General features: G+C 43.7%; 1 protein-coding gene across 3 annotated transcripts; it reads left to right on the forward strand.

The window, feature by feature from the left end:
• Positions 1 to 492: 492 nt before the first annotated feature.
• MEAF6 (MYST/Esa1 associated factor 6) lies at positions 493 to 23962 on the forward strand. 3 transcript variants are annotated; one of them, XM_052637077.1, is made up of 8 exons: positions 493 to 624; positions 1818 to 1933; positions 5375 to 5462; positions 5651 to 5696; positions 18362 to 18554; positions 22169 to 22198; positions 22984 to 23017; positions 23514 to 23962. In XM_052637077.1, the coding sequence occupies exons 1-8, from the start codon at positions 535 to 537 to the stop codon at positions 23520 to 23522; spliced, it is 606 nt and encodes a 201-aa protein (XP_052493037.1). In that variant the 5' UTR covers positions 493 to 534; the 3' UTR covers positions 23523 to 23962. The 3 variants fall into 3 exon arrangements, with proteins under 3 accessions (XP_052493037.1, XP_052493036.1, XP_052493035.1); XM_052637076.1 differs by lacking the exon at positions 22169 to 22198; XM_052637075.1 differs by lacking the exons at positions 493 to 624; positions 22169 to 22198 and adding an exon at positions 943 to 1059.
• The last annotated feature ends 285 nt before the right edge of the window (positions 23963 to 24247 follow it).

A 24247-nucleotide genomic window follows, 5' to 3' on the forward strand; every position in this document is an offset into this window, starting at 1 on the left:
GGTGACACATTTGTTTTCTAAAAACAAATCATCCTGGCACCACTTTGGATAATGGATTAAATGGAGCTAAGGATAGAAACAGGAGGCTGTTGGAATGTCTCCAAAAATGAGAGCCTGGATGAATGAGGGAGGTGGCAGACAAAAGAAAACAGATTTACGAGCTCTGCTCAGGTCAAGTCCAGAGGACTTGGTTTTGGATCGGATTAAGGGGGTGAAGAAGGGCGAGGCCGGTACAAAGGTTTCTGACTCGAATAATTCCGCGGACACTAAAAGTCATTCACTGATGAGACTTCCGAGAAGTCTTATTATGGACACGGTGAGTCTGCAGTGCAGAAATGCGGCCGGGACCTAGGGCAGAGGCCACCCCTGGGGTCCTGCGAGCCCACTGGCGGGAGCTCTGGGGGGCGCCCAGCGCGCCTCCGGAAGCCGCGCGCGCAGGCGCAGTGTGGCGGCGGGCGCCCCCTGGCGGGCGGTGGCGCGAAGGGACCGCCCCCAGCCTAGCGCTGCCGCCGCCGCCGCCCGCCTCAGCCCAACATGGCGATGCACAACAAGGCGGCGCCGCCACAAATCCCCGACACCCGGCGGGAGCTGGCGGAGCTCGTGAAGCGGAAGCAGGAGCTGGCGGTGAGGGCCGGCACCGCGGGTGCCCGGGTGAAACCCCCGCGCTTGCCCCCGTCTCCGGGCCCGGGCCCAGCCGCTCCGGGCCGTTCGTTACTCCCCGGGCGCAGCGCGGCGGCTGGGAGTCCGCCGGCCTGAGGACGGCTGCGCATTGCGCGGCCCGCCGGCGCCTTGGCTTCCCGGCCGGGCGGATCTGGCGCCGGGAGCCGGGGGCGGGGCGCGGAGCGGGGGAGGGGGAGGGAGGCTAGGCCGGCGGAGGCGTGGAGGGAGGTTGGCGCCCGCGGCTGGGGGCTTCCGTGTGGGAGCCTGCGGCGGCGAGGGTCCGCGAGCCCCGCGGGCTGCATGAGGGCGGGCGGCTCTGGGCTCTTGGAGCGATTGGGCGGCAAGCGTGCCGGCAGGGTGGAGGAGATCGGCTCCGGCTTGGCTGTGGGCTCTGGGGAGGTGGGGTAGGAGACGGATGTGGGAGGGGAGACCCACACATCCATTCTGACCTTTGGAGGATGGCGGGGCGTTAATGTCTTTGCGGGGAATAGGATTAGATCGGTTAGATGAGGCTTTTGATGGGCAGGCGTGGGATGTGTTCGGGGACTTCTTAGAAGATGACAGGTGAGGGGGAGCGGACTCAGCCTAGGGAATTAGAAATTGTGATACGCGCCTGGGGCCCCTTGCTCCCTGGTGGCTAAGCCCTCCCTCCCCTTGCGTTTTTGGCTGGAGCACCGGGAGGCGCATCTTACCTGAAGCTGCCCTTCCAGGTTTCCATAGCAACCTGCCGCCCGGTGCAGGCGGCCTTTCGGAGCTTGCAGGGAGGCGAGCGAGTTGGCGCTGGAAGGCTGCTCACCCTTCCCTCTCTGGTAGCGGTGTCTTTTATGCGTGGGAGTGGAGACTGCTCACCTTCCTCCGCGGAGTTTCTTGACAGCTGGGTTTCCACGAAGCCTCTGAGTATATGCAGACTTTTGCCTGGGTGTACATTTTTCTAGGGACAGAGTCTATTTCATTTTATTCTTAAAGGCACCCAGCAAGACAGGTCTAGACTGTCTTGTCTGAAACAGCCTGCCCCTGCCCATGTCATCCCTCTCTCCACAAGGCTGACTCGGTGTCGTTGAATTTGAATTTCTAGGCCTGATACCAGGATGTCAGTTTGGTCCGACTTAATGCTTGCATGTAAAAGGCATCAACTGCTTCCTTGTCTTTCACCTCAGGAAACACTGGCAAACTTGGAGAGACAGATCTATGCTTTTGAAGGAAGCTACCTGGAAGACACGCAGATGTACGGCAACATCATTCGTGGCTGGGATCGGTATCTGACCAACCAAAAGTGAGTGACAGAGGCCTGTAGTGTTGCTTTGTGCCCTAGTAATGTTTGCATTTGGGGCTTCCCTGGCGGCTTAATGGTCAAGAACCCTCCTGCCAGTGCAGGAAGAGTGGGTTCCTTCCCTGGGTCAGGAGGATTCCCTGGAGAAGGAAGTGCCAACCCACTCTAGTATTCTTGCCTGGAAAATCCCACGGACAGAGGAGCCGGGTGTGCTGCAGTCCGTGGGGTCTCAAAGCATCTGACACGACTTGTGACTAAATAGCAACAACTGTATTTGTGATCAGGACTATGTATGTCCTTGGCGGTAGCTTTGGAGGGAAGCAGTAGTAAGGTGGGGTGGACAGAGGTCTGCATTCGAGCTTGGTCTCTGGTTCAACCCCTGCCTCACTGAGTAACCCTGGACAAATCCTACATAGTAGGGGAAGTCTGGCCAATGGCACAGGGTTGTGTGAGGCTTAAATGGAATACAGCATATAATACTTTATATACCAGCATGCCTCTTGCTATTTTGTACATTTTAATCAGTCAAGACTTCCACCCTCACAGGATTTGCCCTACCTATATGCCAACTGTGCCATGGTTTATTTAGTAATATTATTCTTAAAAATGTTCTAATTTTTTTTGAAAATTTTCGAATCTAGAGAAAAATTGAAAGAATAGTTCATGATCTCTTGATCTCCTTCACCGATCACCAGTTGTTAGCTTGCTGTCACGTTTGCTTTCTCTCTCTTCCCTTTCTGTAATTTATAAGCGCACACTCTATGCGGGCATGCCTGCTTAGTCACTCAGTGGTGTCCAACTCTTTTTGACCCCACGGACTGTAGCCTGCCAGGCTCTTCTGTCCATGGGATTCTCCAGGCAAGAATACTAGAGTAGGTAGTCATTACCTTCTCCAGGGGATCTTCCTGACCCCGGGATCGAACCTTGGTCTCCTGCATTGCAGGCAGATGCTTTATTATCTGAGCCACCAGGGAAGCCCATACATCCCCATATCTATACTTAAAATTAAAAAAAAAAATTTTTTTTAAAAATAATTATAGATACATAGGCAAAAAACAATTCAGAGAGGTTCCATATATCCTTCACTCAGTCTTCCGCAGTGGTTGGGTTTTATGTAACCATTTAGTACAATGGTAAAAGGAGGAACCTGACCTTGTACAATGTGTAAGTTTAGTTCTATCATTTTATCAAGTGGGTAGCTTCCTGTAACCACCACTGCAGTCAAGATGTAGAACTGTTCTGTCACCACAAAGATCTCCCTCCTGCCACCCCTCTGTAGTTGTATCTCTCCTTTCTTCCATATATGTGTATATATACTTTCTGCTAAACCATTCAAAAGTTAAAAGCAGATCTTGGACACTTCGTCCCTAATTGTGTCAGCAGATACCTCCTAAGAATAAGAGCATCTTTCTTAACGTAACCACAATTATGCCTAGAAAATTAGCACTACATTAATAGTATTATCTAATATACAGTCTTTATTCATATTTCCCCTAATGGCCCCCAAAATGCATTGCTAGCTCATTTTCAACCAGGTAGTGTTTGTGCATTGCATTTGGCTGTTATGTGTCTTTAGTCTCTTTAATTTAGGATCTTCCCAACCTTTTCACGGAGAAGGCAATGGCACCCCACTCCAGTCCTCGTGCCTGGAAAATCCCATGGACGGAGGAGCCTGGTGGGCTGCAGTCAGTGGGATCGCTAAGAGTCGGACACGACTGAGCGACTCCACTTTCACTTTTCACTTTCCTGCATTGGAGAAGGAAATGGCAACCCACTCCAGTGTTCTTGCCTGGAGAGTCCCAGCGACGGGGGAGCCTGGTGGGCTGCCGTCTATGGGGTCGCAGAGTCGGACACGACTGAAGTGACTTAGCAGCAGCAGCAACATTTTCAGTGGTGAGCTTGTTTATGACATTATCTAGTAGAATGTACAAATTGTAGGTTTTTCTTGTTGTGACTTCATGAGGGATCCTTTAAATACTTTTGGCAAAAATGTTGCATTACTGATTGTGTACCTCTTGTTTACCTCCAAGTTGTTTTTTCTTTTTTTGACTGCCCCATGCCATATGTCGGATCTTAGTTCCCTGACCAGGGATCGAACCTGTGCTCCTGCAGTGGAAGCATGCAGTTTTAACCACTGGATCACCAGGGAAGTCCTTGTTTACCTTTCTGTTATCAGACAGCTCAAAATGACAGATTGGCCCATTGTTGGTGCTGCTAAGTTTGATTATGTAATTTCACAATTGCAAAAGTTATTTTTTTCTCTTCATAATTAACAATTAATTTCAGAGGTTATACTTTTTTAGAAGTGTGAATATGCTTCTCCCCCAATTTGTGTCACTGGGTTTAGTGTCCATTGTTGATTCTTACCTGAATCAGTTATTATAAAGGAGGTTGCAAAATGATGATTCTAATTTCACTGTTCCTTCTGCATTTGTTACTAGCATTCTGAAAGCAGAGTTGTCCCTTTTTATCTTCTTTCCCTTTCATTCTCTCTCTCTCTCTCTCTCTTTAGAATCCTTGTAGATGCATGGACTTAAAAACAAAACAAAACCCAAAAAACCCCCAGTGTATTGGGGTCTAGTACTGTCATTTTTTTATGCTAGAGGTTTATTTTATTATTCAGTATAAATTCATTTATTGAAATCTATACAAAGAAGTACATAAATCATGAATTTACAACCCACTGACTTTTCACACCCCAACACACCCATCATTATTGTTTTTGATGCTTGTTAGTCACTCAGTTGTGTTCAGCTCTGCGACTCTAGGGACTGTCACCCGCCAGGCTCCTCTGTCCACGGAATTCTCCAGGCAACAGTACTAGAGTGGGTTGCCATTCCTTTCTCCAGGGGATCTTCCGGACCCAGGGATCGAACCCCGGTCTCCCACATTGCAGGTAGATTCTTTACCAGCTGAGCCACCAGGAAAGCCTCATTTGTCCCAAACGTGGCCAGAGGGAGCCCCCCCAGCTGATCCTTTGACGTCACCCTGTGATCTGAGCACCTGGCTGTTTGCTGTCCTTTTGTGCTTTTCTTGTCCCAGGCCTGGCAGCAGTCATTTCTCTGAGGAGTCCTGGTTCTTTCGTTAAATCTTTTAAACTCAGGTTATTAAACAGAGATACTTCGTAGCACTAGTCTGTGCTCGATGTTTTTAATAATAGACATTAAAATAAATACATATTAAATACATGAAAATGACTCTGAACCTAAAGCTAAAGTAATCCCATGTGTCACAGTGGATCACATACCATACATTGGAAAACACTGCTATGTATGCAGGCATTCAGCATGAATGTCATTTTGGTCAAGGCAAGTGGTGTGGAGGTGTTTCCGTAATGAACTTCATAATTAAAAAAAGACTTCCTTATATTTGTCCTGGGGCATCCTCAGCTTGAGCCATAGGAGTAGCTTGGTGCTTACAATGAGTTTCTTGTGTGTGTTTTAGAAACTCCAATAGCAAAAACGATAGAAGGAACCGGAAGTTTAAGGAAGCAGAGCGGCTCTTCAGTAAATCCTCAGTTACTTCAGCAGCTGTAAGTGAGGTGGGGGTGGGGGGCAGGATCTTTCTGTGGCCCATTGTTAAGGAAGCCCTCAGTTAAATTTCTGTGAGTTTTCCCTTTCCCGTCTGTCTGTGAGTAGGGTGTCTCTTTCCTTTCTGTCTGTGAGTGCTCGCCTGAGACCTGTAATAATTTTTTTGGTAACTGGTAGTTTTTTCTTTTAGGCAGTGAGTGCTTTGGCAGGAGTTCAGGACCAGCTCATTGAAAAGAGTAAGTTTATTTATTTATTTATTTTTTAACTTTTTCATCAATTTATATTTGAGCTACCATCACTCCTATATTTAACTTCTGTCCAGCTGTGTATCTGAAGACTGCATATCTTTTTCTTGCCTCTTTCTGGAAGTTAGGAGCCCTTTTGGATATCCTTAATCGTGTCTTTCTCTGGTGGAAGAAACTACCACGTCCTTCCTGCCTTTTCAGTCACATGAAGATTGACTTTAGCTGCTCAAAGACACAGAAATGTGTTTTCACTCCTGTGAAGTCTTAGGAAATTTGTTTTTAGTTAAAAATAACCCTTTTATCATGGAACATTTCAGACATATCTAATAAATCCCCGTGTACCCAATTTGATCATTCTTAGGAAATTCTGATGCTATGACGGGAATGTACCTGTGTGTTCTTAAATTTAAAATGGAGAGCAGATTATATTTTCTTTGTAGAGAAATTGTATCGTTCTGTGTACTTAAGCCGTGCAGTCTGACTCCTTTCTAACTTCTCGTAATGAGACTTACAGCTGCAGGTGTGCCTTTCTGCATCAGGCTCTAGGTAGGCGGACTGGATGCTCTCCGTGCGGGTCGGGTCACTCTGAAGCTCACCCTGCGCTTTGCACTGTGGCTGGGTACTTTCCCATGGCATATCTTGTCGTGGGGTCCAGTTGTTTTGTTTGCATTAGGGCAGTGGTTTGAGGAAAATGGATTTTGGTAGTTTGGGAATTAGAACTACTCAGTGACTTCTGTTATTACCTCTGTATACAGATTTCTGAGTTTTTAGCCTCGTCTCTAACTCATTTCCCTGAGCTTTAGTCATGCATTTCTAGAAAATTCCAGAAAATGTCTTCTAGACATTTCCACTCAGTCAGACTCATTTTGTCTAAAACTGAGCTGTGCCGTTTTCTTCAAAGTGTGTCTGCCCAATTATTTTGTTAGAGTACTCTTATTCTCCCACTTTCAAAACTTGGTAGGTGGCTTTGACTCCTTTCTACCAACGTCATCAGTTGGACTAAGTCCTTTTTTTTTTCCCTTTACTATGATTGTCAGAATGGTTTGCTTTGCCTTTCACTCTTTTTTCCTTGGTACAAAATCTCTCCCTTGTCCCCACATTTTTGTATAACACATTCTATGGAATGACCCCTGTGTTCTTGATCTTTGGTCAATGGAGGAAACAACCTTTTCTCTTAGAATTTGTACTTTTATGTCTTCATATCTCAAGGATTTTGGAGTTTTATATTTTGGGCATTTATTTTTAAACTGTTTTGAAGATTTTCCTCAAACATGCATTGCTTTTGTTTCTTTTGCCTTCTTATGTACCTGCACTAGGAAGAGAATGGATTAGCATAGTCCCAAAGGGGAATTGTATGCTAATTAGTGAAGCATTGTATATTTTTGTTAAAAGAGTAAAGTAAGAAAATAATGAAAAACAAAACAGGCAGATTTTATCCAGTTCTCCTGTAAAAGGATCAGCAATCTCCCCTTTCTGTTTTACTGGGCTTCTCTGAAGCTTTCATCACAGCAAACCCCTCCGGCATCCACCTCATTGCGCAGGTAAGTGACGCTTGAGTGTGGTTCTCCGTGTCTTCCTTTTTGCTCTGCCTTTTAACCTTTCATGTTGATCTGAAGTCACTGCCTCAGACTGTTCAGTAGCTAGTCCTTTAAGTGGAGTGTCTCATTTGTAGATTTATGTAACTTAAAGTCTGACGTTACTTGCTCTAAGAGTGAGTTGCTCAGTTTTATGTCAGTGAGAGGCAAACTCACGTGTCTTCTCATGGTGGCAGCATGAGTCGACTGCCCACCTCACTATTGTGCCCTGAGATATGGTAACTCAGTTCTCTTGCTGTCACTTGCCTTCTGCTTCCATGAGCTGAGGGAGAAAACGACGATTACTTTGTGGTCTCATTCTGTACCTTAACCGTGGTTAATCTAGTCTCCCTAGCTCCAGTCCCTCTTACAAACTGCTTCTAGCCTAAAAATCCTAAAACATAGGTTTGCACAGAGAATGCAATACATATTAGTTGTTTGGTGTTACTTCCCTGTTCTGGAATTCAGGATGACTTCCTCTCGTTATCGCCTTTTAGCAGCTCTTTTACTGCTCATAACCTTGACTGATTGGAATTTGACTTGTGTGTTTGTAGATCTCAGACATGTTGACATTTGAACACTTACTTGTGTTCTGGACACGAAGGAAACACTTTACTTTTCATTATCTCATTTAATCAAAAGCTACTCTTTGAGGATACACATAGATTATAAGTTCCTTGAAAGTAGGGAACAGGCTGTAGCCCCCAGTGTCTAGCTCAATATCTTCATCATAAGAGATACTCAACACATGAGAGATAGAATTCCTGTTTTACAGATGAGAAGACAGGCTCAGAAAGGTTAAGCGACAAATCAGTTCTCTTAACATCAGCTTGCATCATCCCCTTAGATCAGATCTCCTAGCCTGACAGTTATGACTCCTCTCAACTGTCACGTCTCAGGCTCTGTTTAAGAGGTGTTATTTGATTTATTTGTTCCAAGTACGCCTTGTGTTTTCTCACCTCTGTGCTTTTGCTTGTGCTATTTTTTGTACTTATTTTGCCCTCTCATTTCTTTCAAGGTCCAGTGTAAATTCCACCTGCAGTGAAACTTTTCCAGAATAATCCACTCTTTCTTCTCTGACTCCCATAATACTTAGTATCCATATCAGCCATTTAGAATATCACTTACTGCCTGGGTTCTCAATTCTTAGGGCTTTGATTTGATGAAGGCAGCTTTGTATGTGTTTGCACATGCGTGGGGGTACATGTGTACTGGCCTTTATAGAATATGACCAACTCATGCATCCACTGATTCAGAACTCCCATAGCAACTGCCCCCAAATGAGTCAGCAGTTGATTTTGCTCCCGAATGTATTTGAATAGAACTGCAACATAGATAAAATTTGCCATATCTTATTTGCCTTTTTCTTACTTGTCTCCCACCTTTTTAGTTAAACCTTCTCTCCCCTGTGCCCAGCCCCTCCTCCGTTAGTCCCATATCCCTTCTTTCATACTGGGATCCAAAGTTTTCCTTTTTTTTTTAAATTTTATTTTTAATTGGAGGATAATTATTTTACAGTGTTGCGATGGTTTCTGCCATCCATCACTACAGATCAGCCGTAGGTATGCCATGTCCTCCCCCACTCACCTCCCTCCCCATCCCACCCTCTAGGTCATCGCAGAGCGCTGGATCCGAAATGCTTTTGCGACCGCACACCCTGTCAGCCTGTTCCCTCCCCAGCCGGCGCCATTTGCGTGCTCTGCGATGACGATTTACTGTTGCTAACTGTGGCTGCGCTGGGGCTTCGCTTCGGAGAGTGGGCTTCTCTTGTCCTGGTACTCGGGCTCTCGAGGGCATGGGCTCAGTAGTTGTGGTGTGTGGGCTTTCCTAGTTGCAGCGCGCTGGCTTAGTTGACCCACTGCATAGACAAGTATGAATTCTTAACAACTAGACCTCCAGGGAAGTCCCGGGAGATGATAAATTTTTACTTGAATAAATAGAAATGGGTAATGGAGAGAAAGACTGTCCTGACCATACTTCTCCATCTTACACTCATTTTTTTATATTTCATTAGATTTTTTTTTTTTTTGGACTTCCCTGGTGGCTCAGACGGTAAGGAATCTGCCTACAATGCAGGAGACCTGGGTTTGATCCCTGGGTTGGGAAGATCCCCTGGAGAAGGAAATGGCCACCCACTCCAGTATTCTTGCCTGGAGAATTCTGTGGACAGAGGAGTCTGGCAGGTTACAGTGGGGTCACTAAGAGTTGGATAAATAACATGTTCTCATTATAAGTCAGGCTATTCAGAGGTGAATGTGGAAAAGGTTATTTATTTCCTGAGGTAGCCAGCATTAACAGCTTGGTTTTAATCTAACATCTATTTCTGGACATAATCACACATGCAGAGCTGGAGTTTTTGTTTTTTTTTAAATAGAGATCAGTGCATCCTGTCTGCTTTTTACTGTTTTGTCACACATGGCCCTGCCAGCTCAGTACACACACTGAGAACAGTGTTGAGTGTGATTAAAGAATGTGATTTGGACTCCAGCCATCTGGTTTGAATCCCAGCTCTGCAGCGTCTGAGCTGTGTGACTCTAGGCAGGTCCCTTAACCTCTCCAGGCCTCCATTCCTTTCTCTGTGAAATGGACATCGTAACCGCAGAGCTTTTGTGAGGGTTCCAGGTATTAATATATTTAAAGTGTGTGCAACAGTACCTGGCTTACGGTAAGGACTGTCCTGTCAGCTATTGTTAGTGTCTTTTATTCTCTGTCTTTTTTTTTTCTGGCCATGCCGTGTGGCATGTGGGATCTTAGTTCCCTGACCAGGGACAGCTAGGGAAGTCCCATAAGATTTTTTTTTTTGGCTGTACTGCTCGACATGTGGAACTTCCCCAACCAAGGATTGAACCCATGCTGTCTGCAATGTAAGCATGGAGTCTTAACCACTGGACCGCCAGGGAGGTCCTAGCATCTTGCATTCTTTTTAAAAGCTCAAAAATACCTGCTAGTCTGGTTTTGCCTCCTCTGTTGATGAATATTCCCATCATCTCTGTTTTCCCCAACGTGAATGGTGTCAAGTAGACATCCTTGTACCCATATGCTTTTTTATAATGCAGTTTTAATTTCTGTATGACAGTATCCCAGAAGTGGCATTACTGTGTTAGAGTGATATTCATAAATATAGTCCAGTTACTGTCCGTGGCATAAAGGGCAAGGTGTATGTGGTCTTTGTCCCCTTTCCTGGCACAGAGCTCCTAAAACTCTTGGATGCTCCAGAATATAAAGAATGACTAGTATGCAAAAGAGCAGTCAGAGAGCTTCAGATGGGGGCTTTTTCCCTGAAAGACCAATCCTTGATTAGAAGCTTGGAACTTTGAACCTTACCCCTGAAACCTCTAGGGAGGGCTGAGTTTGAGATTGGAGACTGAGTTAATTAATCACACCTGTATAGTGAATGGAAAAGGAAATGGCAACCCACTCCAGTATTCTTACCTAGAAAATCCCATGAACAGAGGAGCCTAATGGGCTGCAGTCCATGGGGTCACAAAGAGTTTGACATGACTGAGCGACTGACCACGCATAGTGAAACCTCTATGAAAACCCCTAAACGATGAAGTTACCGTTGGTGAACGTGATGCGGCGCTGAAAAGATTCCCAAGCCAGATAAGGCAAGGAACTCTGTGCCCCTTCCCATGTCTGGTCCTGTGTGCCTCGTCCTGTTTCTGACTTGTATCCTTTATAATTAACCAGGGACAGGAAGTAGTGTTCCTGAGTTTTGTGAGCTATTCTAGCGAATCATCGACCTCTGATTTATAGCTGGTCTGTTGGAGGTATGGGAGGCCCAGGACTTGTGTCCAAAGTAGGGAACACTCCTATGGGACTGAACCCTGAAGCTGTCGGTCTGCCCTGACTTCAGTAGTTACGGTCAGAATTAAGTTGAATTGTTGGCATCTGGGGAATCAAAGAATTGGTGGTTGGTCTTGGGAAACAACCCTGGACTCACTAAAAAAAATCGTGTCTTTCCCATTCTTAAAGGCGTAACTTGGGAGAAATCATTGGGATAAAATAAGAGAGAAAAAGATCATTTTATTATTACTCTTTATTAGAGTAAATTTTCAGTCTACACAAATAGAGACAAAATAATGAATCCCTGTGTACCCGTCACACTGCCTCCCAACCATCACACCATGGCTCATCCTGTCTCATCCACGCCCTACCTGCCCTCAGCTCCACCTCCTGTTTCATGTTGAAAGTCTCAGAAATCTGTGCCTATTTCTTGTGTACACCATGTATCTCCTAATGATCGTTTTTAAATTGTGGTGAGAACACTAAACATAAGATCCACAGATTTTTTAAGTGCACAGCGTGCTCTTGTTAACTGTGCAGAGCTGCAGTGCAGCTCTCTCATCAAAGAACGATAGCACACTCACCACCTCCCCCAGCCACCAGTGCCCACCGGTTTGCTCTCTGCCTCTGTGGGTTTGACTGTTTTAGATTCCTCATAAAAGTGAATCGTGCAGTATTCGTTTTCCTGTGCCTGGCTTATTTCACTTCGTGATTTCTCCAGGTTCATCCATGTTGTGGCATATGACAGGATTTCCTTCTTTTTAAGGCTGAATACTGTATTCCATTGTTATGACTTTACCCAGTCATCTGTTGATGGACATTTAAGTTGTATCCACATCTGGGCTATTGAATGATGCTGCAGTGAACACAATGAGAGTGAAGAAGCTGTTAAAACTCAACATTCAGAAAACTAAGATAATGGCACCCGGTTCCATTACTTCATGGCAAATAGATAGGGAAACAATGGAAACAGTGACAGACTTTATTTTTTTGGGCTCCAAAATCACTGCAGATGGTGACTACAGCCATGAAATTAAAAGACACTTGCTCCTTGGAAGAAAAACTATGACCAACGTAGATGGCATATTAAAAAGCAAAGATATTACTTTGCCAACAAAGGTCTGTTGTTTTTCCACTAGTCATGTGTGGATGTGAGAGTTAGACTGTGAAGAAAGCTGAACGCCAAAGAATTGATGCTTTTGAATGGTGGTGTTGGAGAAGACTCTTAAGAGTCCCTTGGACTGCAAGGAGGTCCAACCAGTCAATCCTAAAGGAGATTAGTCCTAAATATTCATTGGAAGGACTGATGCTGAAGCTGAAACTCCAATACTTTTTCCACCTGATGTGAAGAACTGTCTCATTTGAAAAGACCCTGATGCTGGGAAAGATTGAAGGTGGGAGGAGAAGGGGACGACAGAGGAAGAGATGGTTGGATGGTATCACCGATTCGATGGACATGAGTTTGAGCAAGTTCCAGCAGTTGGTGATAGACAGGGAAGCCTGGTGTGCTGCAGTCCATGGGGTGGCAAAGAGTTGGACACGACTGAGCGACTGAACTGAACTGCAGTGAACACGGGAGCACAGATACCTCTTCAAGATCCTGATTCAGTTCTTTTGGATAAATACTCATAAGTAGGATTACTGGATCGTATGATACTTACATAAACGGTAGTCTCTTTCTACTGTAATTACACTTTAAAAACCCTAAACACAGCATGTATTCATTTCAGTTCAGTCGCTCAGTTGTATCTGACTCTTTGCGACCTCCCTGTCCATCACCAACTCTTGGAGTTCACTCAAACTCGTGTCCATCGAGTCGGTGATGCCATCCAGCCATCTCATCCTCTGTCATCCCCGTCTCCTCCTGCCCCCAATCCCTCCCAGCATTGGGGTCTTTTCCAGTGAGTCAGCTCTTTGCATCAGGTGGCCAAAGTATTGGAGTTTCAGCTTCAGCATCAGTCCTTCCAATGAACACCCAGGACCGATCTCCTTTAGGATGGACTGGTTGGACCTCCTTGCAGTCCAAGGGACTCTCAAGACTCTTCTCCAACACCACAGTTCAAAAGCATCAATTCTTCGGCGCTCAGCTTTCTTCACAGTCCAACTCACATCCATACGTGACCACTGGAAAAACCATAGCCTTGACTGAGTGAGTGAGTCAAGTCGCTCAGTCATGTCCGACTCTTTGCAACCCCATGGGCGTAGCCTACCAGGCTTCTCTGTCCATGGGATTTTCCAGGCAAGAATACTGGAATGGGTTACCATTTCCTTCTCCAGGAGATCTTCCTGACCCAGGGATTGAAGCCAGGTCTTCTGCATTGTAAGCAGACGCTTTACCATCTGAGCCACCAGGGAAGTAGTAGGACCTTTGTTGGCAAAGTAATATCTCTGCTTTTCAATATGCTATCTAGGTTGGTCATAACTTTCCTCGTACTGCATGTATTTATTTGTTCAGTCTGGGCTGCGTTGGGTCTTTGTTGTTTGCACGGGCTTCGTCTAGTTGCAGTGAGCAGGGGCTGCTCTTCATTGCGGTGCACAGGTTTCTCACTGGGGTGGCTTCTCTTGTTGCGGAACGCTGGCTCTAGACTCTTGGGTTCAGTATGGTACCAGCATGGGCTTCCTTGTCCTATGGCATGTGGAATCTTCCCGGACCAGGGGTCCAACCTGTGCCCCCCTGTGTTGGCAGATGGATTCTTAATCAACCAGGATGTCCTACCTCTCTTTAATGATGAATAATACAGGCATACTTTGTTTTATTGCACTTTGCAGATACTACACTTTTTATAAATTGAACATTTGTGGCAACCCTGTGTGGTCAGATGATGGTTTAACATTGTTTAGCAGTAAAATATCAAATTGCCAACATCTGCTGGATCATGGAAAAAGCAAGAGAGTTCCAGAAAAACATCTACTTTTGCTTTATTGACTACACGAAAGCCTTGGACTGTGTGGATCACAACAAACTGTGGAAAATTCTTCAAGAGATAGAAATACCAGACTACCTGACCTGCCTCCTGAGAAATCTTTATGCAGGTCAGGAAGCAACAGTTAGAACTGGACATGGGAAAACAGACTGGTTCCAAATCGAGAAAGGAGTATGTCAAGGCTATATATTGTCACCCTGCTTATTTAACTTACATGCAGAGTACATCATGCGAAATGCTGGGCTGGATGAAGCACAAGCTGGAATCAGGATTGCTGGAAGAAATATCAGTAACCTCAGATACACAGATGACACCACCCTTATGGCAGAAAGCAAAGAAGAACTAAAGAGCCTCTTGATGAAAGTGAAAGAGGAGAGTGAAAATGTTGGCTTAAAACTCAACATTCAGCAAACTGAGATCATGGCATCTGATCCCATCACTTCATGGCAGATAGATGGGGAAACAATGGAAACAGTGATAGACTATTTTTCTGGGCTCCAAAATCCCTGCAGATGGTGACTGCAGCCGTGAAATTAAAAGACGCTTGCTCCTTGGAACAAAAGCTATGACCAACCTAGACGGCATATTAAAAAGCAGAAATATTACATTACCAACAGAGGTCCATCTAGTCAAAGCTATGGTTCTTCCAGTAATCATGTATGGAGTTGGACTATATAGTGAGAGCTGGACTATAAAGAAAGCTGAGTGACAAAGAATTGATGCTTTTCAACTGTGCTGTTGGAGAAGAGTCTTGAGAGTCCCTTGGACTGCAAGGAGATCCAACCAGTCCATCCTAAAGGAAATCATTCCTGAATTTTCATTGGAACGACTGATGCTGAAGCTGAAGCTCCAATACTTTGGCCACCTGATGTGAAGAACTGACTCACTGGAAAAGACTCTGATGCTGGGAAAGATGGAAGGTGGGAGGAAAAGGGGACCACAGAGGATGAGATGGTTGGATGGCATCACCGACTCGATGGACATGAGTTTGAGTGAGCTCTGGGAGTTGGTGATCGACAGGGAAGCCTGGCGTGCTGCAGTCCATGGGGTTGCAGAGTTGGACATGACTGAGCGACTGAACTGAACTGATTTTTAAATTAAGATATATACATTTCTTTAGATATAATGCTGTTGCACACTTAGTAGACTACAGTGTAGTATAAATATAACTTGTATGTACTGGGAAACCAAGGAATTTGTGTAACTCTCATCATTTTGATGCTTGCTCTGTTGTGGTGGTCTGGAACCGAATCCACGAGGTATGCCTGTGTTCCTTTGCATGGATATACCATTTTTAATTATTTATGCATTCATCAGTTGACAGACTGTTGTGTGCTTAGTTGCTCGGTCATGTCCAACTCTGTGATCCCATAGACTGTAGCCCACCAGGCTCCTTTGTCCGTGGAATTTCCCAGGCAAGAATACTGGAGTGGGTTGCCATTTCCTTCTCCAGAGGAGCTTCCCAACCCAGGGATCGAACCCGTGTCTCCTGTGCCTCCTGCATTGCAGGTGGCTTCTTTACCCACTGAGCCATCAGGGACGCCCACGGTGAATGATGCCTTGGTGAACATTTATGACCAGTTTTGTGTGAACATGTTCACCATTTCTGTTGGATATGTACTCAGGTGTAAAGTTGCTGGTGGTTTGTTAACTCAGTGTTTAACCTTTTGAGGTGCTTTCCAAGGTGACGGTACAAGTTTACATTCCCATCAGCCGCAGTGGAAGGTTCCAGTTTCTCCACATCCTCACCAACACTTGTTACTGTTTTTGTGTTATAGCCACCCTAGTGTTAGGAAGGGTTATCTCCTTGTAGTTTTGTTTTGCATTTGTTCCCATCACTTCATGGGAAATAGATGGGGAAACAGTGGAAACAGTGTCAGACTTTATTTTTTGGGCTCCAAAATCACTGCAGATGGTGACTGCAGCCATGAAATTAAAAGACACTTACTCCTTGGAAGAAAAGTTATGACCAACCTAGATAGCATATTCAAAAGCAGAGACATTACTTTGCCGACTAGGGTCCGTCTAGTCAAGGCTATGGTTTTTCCTGTGGTCATGTATGGATGCGAGAGTTGGACTGTGAAGAAAGCTGAGCGCCGAAGAATTGATGCTTTTGAACTGTGGTGTTGGAGAAGACTCTTGGGAGTCCCTTGGACTGCAAGGAGATCCAACCAGTCCATTCTGAAGGAGATCAGCCCTGGGATTTCTTTGGAAGGAATGATGCTAAAGCTGAAACTCCAGTACTTTGGCCACCTCATGCGAATAGTTGACTCATTGGAAAAGACTTTGATGTTGGGAGGGACTGGGGGCAGGAGGAGAAGGGGACGACGGAGGATGAGATGGCTGGATGGCATCGCTGACTCGATGGACATGAGTCTGAGTGAACTCCAGGAGTTGGAGATGGACAGGGAGGCCTGGCGTGCTGCGATTCATGGGGTCGCAAGGAGTCAGACACGACTGAGCGACTGAACTGAATGACTAATGACGTTGAGCGTCTTTTCCTGTGGACCTTGGCTATTTGTATATCTTCTTTTGAGAGCTGTCTATTCAAATCCATTGCTGATGTTTTTAATTTTTTTTGTCTTCTTGAGTTCTAAGAATTCTTTAATATATATTCTAGATACAGGTCTTTATCAGATATATGATTTGCAAATATATTTTCTCCCATTCTGTGGGTTGTGTGGATTTTTTTTTTAGGTAGCATTGATTTATAAGTGTGATATGTACAACATTATATTTTGACTTCTGTGTATACTGCAGCGTGCTCACTACCAAAAGTTTAGTTTCCATATGTGACCATATACTTGACCCTATTTGCCCATTTTGCCCCTGCCTCACTCCTGTGGGTTGTGTTTTTACTTTTTGGGTGTAATTTGCAGTTCAAGCATTGCATATAAATGATACATAGTTCACTGTACGTATTTTTTCTTTTGTTATGCTTGGTTTTGTGGTCTTATCTAAGAAACCATTGCCTAATCCAGTGAATTCTAAGAGTTTTACAGCTTCTACATTTGACTCTCTGGTCCAGTCTGAGTTAATTTTTATATATGCTGTGAGATAGTGTTCCAACATCATTCTTTTGCGTGTGAATATCCAGTTATCTCAACACCATTTGTCAAAAAGACTGTTCTTTTTTCATTGACTTGTCTTGTCATCCTTGTTGAAAATCAGTTGACCACAAATGTAAGGATTTATATCTGGACTCTGAATTCTGTTCTCTTGACCTATATGTCTGGTCTTAGGCCAGTACCACACAGTCTTGGTTACTGTAGCTTTGTGTCGTAAGCTTTGAAGTTCTTGTGCTGATTTTTCATGAATTCCACTTTGATTTCAGGACAGGATTGGTTAGTATACTTTTTCTAGCTTCATAGTGTTAGAGCTCCCTCTTCTGTTTTCATAAAGTGTTCAAAGGCAGGGATTCGTCACTGCTGAGATCTGCTTCTATTTTCTCCTTTCTGCTCTTTTGGGGACTACCTCTTTGTTTCAGCTCTAATATCCTTGTGCTACTCAATTTGAAATCTCTTCCTGGAAGTTTATATTACAAAGACGTAACAAGAAGAAAGTTAATCCTTGGTTCTGCTGTTCACCTAACTCCTTTTGAAAATTTTTAGAAACAGGTAATGTACACATATTTGGGATTCTTCATCAGTTCAGTAAAGTGATAGTCTTCTCCTCCCCCATCCTTTTATATTAAGAGTTTCAAGGAATTCCTTTCAGGAAGAAAAAGTGTACCTTTACCAAACTATGTGTAGTTTTTCTTAAAAACATGTATTTATACAAATTCTTGTTAAATTTACTTTTTTAATGTATCTGAGGGATATTTTACAATCGGGAATATGTGTCAACTGAAAGGTATTATTACCACTTTTAAAATAATATTCTTAAGGCTTCTCAGAGTAACTTAGGTGGTGGAGCTCTTCTCTTCCTTGGCCCTTTTTCTTGATGGAAAGTCAAGATTCCTGTGTAGTTTGGCAAGGAACCAGAGCCAGCTGTAGGATCTTTTCCCAAGGTCATCTCTCACCTCCTGAAGACTTATATAATGTTTTTGATAATGCTTCTTGTGTAACTATTAGTCCCATTAGTGTATTCTGTGTTTCAATAGCCCCTGTGTAGCGAGGCTGTCTTGTGTGGTCCAGTCTCTCAGCTGTCCTTAGACCTGTTGCCTCTGGTTACACTGTTTCAGATTACAAGGTTTTCAGCACTCTGGTAACTTTGATGCTTTGACTAGATGTGTCTTCCTGTCAGTTGGAATATGTGGTCCTTGAGGGTAGTACTGTGTGTTTCAGTGCTTGAAAATTCTTTTCCAGACTGATGGACAGACTGCCTGAGGAGTACTGATGATGCTTTGGGGCCTTGTGTTTCTTCACTCCAGGGGAGCCAGGAAGTGGGACGGAAAGTGACACTTCTCCAGACTTCCACAATCAGGAAAACGAGCCCAACCAGGAGGACCCCGAGGATCTGGATGGATCTGTGCAGGGAGTGAAACCTCAGAAGGCTGCTTCTTCCACCTCCACAGGGAGTCATCACAGCAGCCATAAAAAGCGAAAGAATAAAAACCGGCACAGGTCAGTGGCAGGGACCACACTTCCCCAACCCCTGCACGTCTGCCCTGTCCCCAGCCACTTAGAGCTTCCACTGACCATGGCCGTGAAGGGTCTGTACTGGAATAAACGTTCTTTAGGATTGGTGTGGTCTTTCTGTTGCTGATGGGAAGAAACTCATTTGGTCTGAATGAAGCAGGCTAGTTTTTCTCTAAGGAAGGAGTTGGTGGGCATTAGAGTAACTGTGGGGGCAGACATCCTGCTTACTGCTTCCAGTGTGAAAAGTGAAAGTCACTCAGTCATGTCCAACTCTTTGCAACCCCATGGACTGTAGCCTGCCAGGCTGCTCTGTCCATGGAATTCTCCAGGCAAGAATACTGGAGTGGGTTGCCATTTCCTCCTCCAGGGGCTCTTCCTGACCCAGGGCTTGAACCTGTGTCTCTTATGTCTCCTGCATTGGTAGACGGGTTCTTTACCACTAGCGCCACCTGGGAAGCCTGTTGGGAAGCTGCAGAATGGGCTAAGCCTTTTGCCTCCTAGTCCTGATCCCTGCCTACCCTTATTCCCTGGAGAATGGAGAGAATGAGCTGATGTGCCTTTTTACTTTTTGAATACAAGGTTTGTGACTGCTTATGATTTCTCTATATATCTTCACAAATTGCTAATTTGAGTGAGGAACAATATAAAGGCTGTAATTTACAAGAGCGCCTTCCTAGATAATGTTTGTTCACTGTGTTTTTTTGTAGTGCCTAATGAGCTAGGAATCACACCAGTGGACAGAGAGGTTAGGTGTTACCCAGACAGGATTTCAGCGTTCACTCTGCTTAGGGTTTGTATGATAGTGCCGGGGCCTCTTAGCTTAGGTAATTTAAAGCCGTCCAGTTGCACTCAGAGAGGGAAATTCTTAGTTTTTCCAGGAAGGAATCTTGTCCTGGCCTCAAACCTTCTTCTGGGAGGTATGAAAACCAGACATCCAACAGGCTGGCTTTTGTCCTGCTCCTCTTAGGAGCCTGCATGCTGAGGAGATGGAAGGGGGTGTGCAAGGAATGGGTGGGGTCCCCTGTCTTTCAGTTTGCCTTTGGGCTGTGCTCTCCTGTAGAACATGCCCTCACACACCCAGGGCATTACAGTTGTTAGCTTGATGGATGTGGCAAGCAGGGATAATATAGAATTAACTCTTAACAGGTTTAAGCCTCCTTGGCATCAACTGATTCTTTAATTCTTTTAAGAGTTTTTCTTGTCATTGGTGGTGGTGGTTTTTAGATGCAGGAGCAGTATATACTCCAGAGAGTGACTGAGGACTGCAACTTAACATTTTTCTGCAAACCAAAAATCACCAGGCCAGTCTTACAAGCATAGTAAGAGAGAGCAAAAATTGCATCTCTTCGTCTCCCCTTTTTTTTTCTTAAGTAAGGCTACAGGTTATTTGATTGCTATGATAAGACTGATGCCAGTTTATCATGAATAGCAGAGAACCATACTCTTTAAAGTATTTTTTTTAATTGTCAAGATAAAAAGGTTATGCTCTGTGTTGCTTTTTTAAAGTTTACTCCAGGGTAATTTAAAATATAATAATTTATTTTCGTATTCCAGAATATCTAGAGGGGGGGATAAATTCCTTGAAAGTTTCTGGGACATTTTTTTTTTTCCATTCCTGGTATGACAGACTCTCTATAGCTGTTGTGTATTTCAGGTTATTCCTTATTTTCCTTAATGATACAAACAGCTGATAAAAAGGAATTAGACATTGAACTTAACTTTCTCCTTACAGATTGCTAGTAGATTTCCATAGGAACAGCTTTTCCTGCCTTTCTTCTCCTGGCCTTAGGAGCTAACTCCTTCCAGAAAATACTAGGATTTAAAAAGATCTTTGGTGGTAGTTATTGCCTTCACAGTGGGGCTTTTTGTTTGGAAAGCAGAATCCTTTTGTCATCCCCCTGGTTTAGTATCTGGCTGGATTTCTCTGTGGGCCTTAGGGATGACTCATCTGCCCCAAGGGAAGAGAATGGAATTGATTTCCCTTCTTTCTGGAGAAAACACGTTTAGCACACTTTCTCAGATTCCTGCCATCTTTAGTCTGGAATTGTGTCTGGCCCAAACCCCTCATCCCTGACCAGTGTCTTAGTTGGTCCTGCAGGGTGGCGGGGGTGGGGGTAGGGGGAACGCTTTGTCTACACGTTTGTGATTTTGCTCCCAGTACAGTATTGTTTCTCCTCCAGTGTTCCACACTCCATATCGTCAGATAAAAGTCAATGGTAAATTATTTCAATAAAGGTATGAATACCCACCATGTGCAAGGCATTGTTTAGTGATGAGTAAACTAAGTGGAAATAAATAGGTACCTTAGCAAAAGAAATAACTCTTATTTGACCTTTTCAAGAATATGAAAATCTATCAAATAATCTTTAGCATTCATAAATTGATCACAGGATTCTAAATTCTTATGCCTTACATGATATCAGAACAGTAAATCCCAGTGTGTTTAAAGAAGAAAGTTGAAATTACAACCTATAGCTGGTCTGACAGGTTTTTACTACTATACCAAGCTCTAGAATTCTAGGTAGTTTATGAAGTTTTCATTAAGTAGGTGCAGTCTACTTCTTTAGTTTCTGATCAAAGTCAGACTGAAAGTTAAATTTCTGACAGTTCCTGGTGTGTACACTCACTGTCTGCTTTTCCCAAATGTCTTAAGTGAAACTGTTGCATAAAGGATGTTGAAGTTAAGCTTTATTCCAGCTTTGCTCCTGCAAACATTAGCTAGGAGGAAATAACAGCCGTTTTGCATATTGCTTTACCATCTGTCTATAGCCTGAAAGGTTCTGGAGCCAACTAAGGATGGGTGTCATGCCCCTGGTTAATGTCTTCTTTAGAGGTCTGCCCCAGCCCATGGTCCTTTAGCAGAGATGGCCCAAAGTGTCTCCTCTGGGCTTCTGCCAGCTAGACTCTTGTGGCTTGGGTGCTTGTAGATGTTAGCTTCCCTGCAGACTTTGGTGTTCCATAATAGTAGTGCTGACATAAACAGTTAACTTGCCTTCCACCATTTCAGGGGCAGGGTAATATGGCTCTATGATTTATGGAATAAGACTCTGATTCGACCCTTGGCTTCTAGCATGAATGCTGGAAAAAGAAATACCATGTTTGGGCACAAATATAAAACCTGAGTTAGAAATTGCGAAATGTTTTTTATCTCCAAAAATTTACGATGTTTTAATCTTTCATTTGAGCAAAAGTACATTATGCTGAGTTGTTGGTACTGTCTTCAAAGCACCTTTCATTATGTGACTAAACCCTTCTTTCTCTGTTTCTTCTAATCCTCTGTTTATTTTTCATTACAATTAAATATTTTAAAAGTCCTAACCCTCAATCTAGCAGCTAATAGAAGGCCTGCAGGTATCTATAGTTTTCTAATGAAATAACTTTTCTTATTATCGTCTTTTCTTTTGATACGAAATCCACTGAAGGAAGGAAGTCTCCCAACCCCAGAATCTTTGGTGCTTTGATGTTTGAAACTTGTGGCTTAAGATTCTTAAAACTGATATTGTTTCTACAAACTTGCTAGGGTGGCTAATCAACTAATTTATTCAATTAGTATATTATTAACGTCTATTGCTTTCTTCCTTTCAAATGCTGCCCCTCAGCCCGTCTGGCATGTTTGATTATGACTTTGAGTAAGTTTGATTTGAACTAGTCTTTGTGCTGTGTTGTCTAGTGTGTAGAGGCCAGTATGCCTTTTTGAGACCTTTCTAACCCATCGTTTATCTGTTTAATTATAGGTATGTATATTAGGTTAGGCTGGGAAGTTTTTTTAAAAACAAAAACATGATGGAGGTAACATTTTTTTTAATAAGTTAAGCAAAATTAAGTAAACTTCACTTTTATGCATTTCGCTTTCTTGAAAAAATAAGATAACCTTTACTTTAATTCATATTTAAATTGATGTCCCGGCTTTGCTTCCTAAGGAGGTTAATAGTTTAAGATCTTGATATTTTGCTGTGGAAAGATTTAAAAATTGAAATTTGTTTCATTTCTTTTGTGTTTCACGTCCAGAAATACGAACTCCTAGTCTCTCTTCTGTTCTTAATTACTCTGTGTCTCAGACAGCGATGTCGTTGCAGAACTAGTATGTTAGCATAGAGCGTGACCTCTTAATCCAAGCCCTTTAACATGTCATTTTGGGATAATTTCTAAAAATTGTATGGCTTTCATAACTGCTGTTGTATATTTCTTTTTGAGTCATTTAAGTTTACCTTGAGGCAAGAGTATCTGCTCGTTTTTAATAAATACTTGCTTAGTAATATCTGGGTAAACAACTAAATATGACTTAGTCTAATGAAGAATGTGGGTTTTACTTAACCAAATAGTCTGTTATAGCTTGTGCCCTATGCAGTAGCTGGTTCTTGGACCCTTTTTCTGTAAATTAAAATGCAAATATCTTTTATCTTTCCCATCACAGGATTGATCTGAAGTTAAACAAAAAACCACGAGCTGTAAGTATCAGCCAGACCATTTCAGAGAGGCTGGTAAATTTTGAAAATGGTTAGAAAGATGTATTTGCCTTCAGAGCTTGAGTGTTCCTAATCTGGGGTCACAGTTCTTGTTTTAACAAGTCTGGGGTGTCCATCTGGACACAGTTCAACTTTTAGATTGATGTTCTTTTACGTTTTGAAGAGAGAAAGGGTCACATATTTTTAACTGAAGAAAAACTCCCATTTGATTAAATAAACATACTACTCTTTCTCACATCCTCATCCTCCCCACCCCCCCGCCATGCCTCTGACTGGTGAGTTCTCAGGTCTAATAAGGAAGACTTGATGCTTCTGTCCCTTTGTGGGACTCAGAAGACAGGCCACTGTCAGATGTGAAATGTCCATTGCATTTGAAACAGAATTTTGATTACAGAACAGTCGCCTGGCAGGGTTGTTGATGAGAATTTATCAATGTTCTGCTGAGGGTAAGTTGGGACTTCTGTTTTTCTCTCTTCAGGACTATTAGAAGACTCATTAGTGCAGATGCTTCCAGGCTGTAGAGTCCTGCTTCCCTCCTCCGACCTCCCAAAGATGAGCATCCTTCACCTGAGTGCGTGGCCATCCACCTCTGCTTTCCCAGACCCCAGTGCCTGTGACTCAGAGTCGTTTATTCTGAAATGTGGTGACAAACAAGTCGTTTCCATAAGACCACATTGGATCATTTACTTTGTGTCATTTTTAGTAGCAGAACTGCAGGAAGACACACGACACAGTTATACTCCCAACAAGTTGCTAACTGCATTCCTCCCTTCTCGGAAGGAATGTCTCCGCCCGGCCGCCCCCCCCTCCCCCCACCCCGAACTGGCTGGCACCAGCTTCATCCGTCATGCGCACGGAGAAATGTTCTCTGGGTTTGTTTTATGCTGAATGTAGAACACAGGTCACATTTCAGAGGGAGGCTGTAAATATCTGACGTTTTCTTATTTTGTTTGTGTTTTATCATTTTTCTATTATTGTTTTTACCATCTTATTTTCTTTGGGGACTTTTTGTAATGCCATTGTACAGCTCATACCTTCCTGCTGACATATCTGATAATCTGTTTTGTGCAGTTGCCAATATTCTTAACTGAATATAATCTGGTTTACCATGAATAGAATGGGACTTGGCTTTTTGTTTTTCTGCAGAGGGAAGGTAAAGAGTGTTTATTTAATAATTACCTACCTTAAATCTTTCTGAGTTGAAAGCAGTTT

The sequence above is a fragment of the Budorcas taxicolor genome, chromosome 3, assembly GCF_023091745.1.
Source record: "Budorcas taxicolor isolate Tak-1 chromosome 3, Takin1.1, whole genome shotgun sequence".
Taxonomy (NCBI): Eukaryota; Metazoa; Chordata; class Mammalia; order Artiodactyla; family Bovidae; genus Budorcas; species Budorcas taxicolor.